At 51.7% G+C, this 2,315-nt stretch overlaps 1 protein-coding gene across 1 annotated transcript in view; it reads left to right on the forward strand.

The window, feature by feature from the left end:
- The first annotated feature begins 1,022 nt into the window (after window positions 1–1,022).
- CDH23 (cadherin related 23) overlaps window positions 1,023–2,315 on the forward strand; it is a 626,459-nt gene continuing 625,166 nt past the window's right edge. The window contains exon 1 of the mRNA XM_019507822.1: window positions 1,023–1,142. Coding sequence (XP_019363367.1) covers window positions 1,121–1,142 — 22 coding nt within the window. The 5' untranslated portion in view covers window positions 1,023–1,120. The remainder of the gene's footprint in view (window positions 1,143–2,315) is intronic.

Raw genomic sequence — 2,315 nt, forward strand, 5'->3', positions numbered from 1 at the left:
GTGTTTCATGGCACTCAGAATGTCTGTGTTTGGATGCTGCTTAGCACCTGTCATCTGCTATTAAATAGAAAGCTAGATTTTTCTACATTATTTGTATAGACAATTTCATGCTTTTCAGGGAACCACTTTTCCACTTGGGCATCTATAGGTACAGGGAAGGCTTAATTGCCCTTTCCTTCCTGGAAATCATAAATACAGCATACTCCATTGGGGCTAAAAAAGGCTACGCACTTACCCAAACCGTGTATTTATCCAGCACTGTTCGCAGCAGTGTTTCTCAGCCCATGCGTTGCGACCCAAAAGTGGGCTGCAAGAATATATGAAACGGTCTTGAGCAGACTTTAAAAATGGATTCTTCTTTAAAGGAGAAAAATGTAGGAAACCAAGGCTTTTCCCTTGTAGGCTGCTAAAGTTCTGGGCTGCTTGCCCCCCCCCAGCTCCACATCTCCCCACACCACACAACCACCCCCTGCCCCACACACTGGAGTGTGGGGGTAGACAGTCAGGAGTGAGGGGCACTGGGTTGGAACTGGGCATTGATGTTTACAAATCGGTCTGGGTACAAAAAAGGTTGAGAGCCACTGGTTTACAGTGCTATTAGTGCCACGGTGTTATCAACCCTGATACTCACTTGTTCCTCTGATTTTTTTGAGACTTCTGACAGTTTAAGGGCTGCTATTAGAAGTCTTAAAAATAAGGGGAGATGGCAGCCGTAAACTTATTAGCTATTTAGTGTCATTGTCAAGGCTTCTAATAGCAGTCCCTTGACAGCTGCTTCCCCTTCCCTGTTTCTGGTTTTGTTAACCAGAATGCAATTAGTTACAAAGTAGACAGTGGGGCTCAAAGAAGCTGTGCGCTTAACCTGTGTACTTAATCCGCTTACAGACAGTCAACCTTTGCTGCAATGTAAAGCATAGGCACCAAATTGGGAGTGGCACTGTTGTGCAGCTAAGTGAATAATGCACAGACCTGTTACACACGTGTGTGGAGTAGCCGACAATAGGAAAAATAGAAATAGGAGCCTGTCACAAAGCAGGGAAAAGGCATTGCAGTCTTGAGCACTGGAGAGCAAGGAAGATAGAAGCAGCACCATAGCATGCCACTTTGTTAACTGACACTGATGCCTGATATTTCATGTTTGGGTAGGATTTGTCTGTCAAGTCACCATGTCCACTTTCATTTGCTTCGAGTACTGAGGCTGTAAAGTAAGATGTAAACAGCTAATAACAGAAAGGCCAAGCAGAAGGTTATGTATGTGCACAATTACTAGTTCAGAATTATGGGAAGCTGGTGGCATTGACTTTGTCTAAGGCAGTTTATGCTGCTGACTAAACAATCTCTGCAGCTTTTCATACTAAGTGATCAGCTTGAGGCTAATGCTAGTAACTTTTTTAAAGAATATTTTGGATGCTTGAGTAGTAGTGAGGGAATGTTGCTGTGATGGCCCCGGAAACAGGTGAGAGGCAAGAATTCTTGTGGGTGATCTCTTGTAGTGGTTGGGACAGACTGGGACACCTGAAAGCTTGTCTAGCCCTACCAGGCAGGCGGTCCAAGAAAAGATGAATCACCCACAGAAGTTATTGCCTCCTGGCTTCTTTACAAGTTCTCCACAGCAGAGAAGCGTCTCTTCAGATAGGTTAAGAAGGGAAAAGAAAACAGGAGATGAGGCTAGGTGAGGACGTATGCGGTTAAAAATCAAGGGCCGGGGGGGACTCTGAGTATGTCCCTCAGGCATATAAGTGACTTCGCCAGTTGAGCGGGAGCGCGCCGCCCTGAAGAGAGATGCCGGCCCGCGGGGAAGGGCGGAGGGTGGGGGGGAAGGGCGCAGCTTTGTGCAACTGCGCGCCTGGGAGCAGCACGGCACCCGGTGCGCTCCGGCCCAGCCTGGGGCCCGCCTCGGGCGCAGGGCTGCCGGCTCGGCTCGGCTCGCGGAGCAGAGAGGAGGCGCTTGAAGGCAGAGGAAGGGCGGGCGGGAGCCGCCTCCTCCAGCCGGCGGCCGCGGCACAACCGAAATTGAAGGCAGAGCCAGCCCGGAGCGTCGGGAAGGTAAAAGGCGGCGGGCTGCGCGTTGGGGAGCGCAGGGCAGGGCAGCCGCCTGCGCCAAGCCTGGCCCGTCCCTCCCCCGCTCCTCTTTGGGGGATTGGCAGTCACCAAAGCAGCAACTGCCATGACATCCGCCCGGGGCAGTTTCGCTCGCGCTGAAATATTCATTACCTGGCAATGAGACGCCGCTGCCTCGGCGCACAGCGACCGCCGCCGCCCGCGCGCCGCCGCCCCCGCGGGCCCCGCAAAGTTGGGCGCGGTCTGAGGAGCGC

Source organism: Gavialis gangeticus, unplaced genomic scaffold (assembly GCF_001723915.1).
Source record: "Gavialis gangeticus isolate Ggan-Ray unplaced genomic scaffold, GavGan_comp1, whole genome shotgun sequence".
Classification (NCBI taxonomy): domain Eukaryota; kingdom Metazoa; phylum Chordata; order Crocodylia; family Gavialidae; genus Gavialis; species Gavialis gangeticus.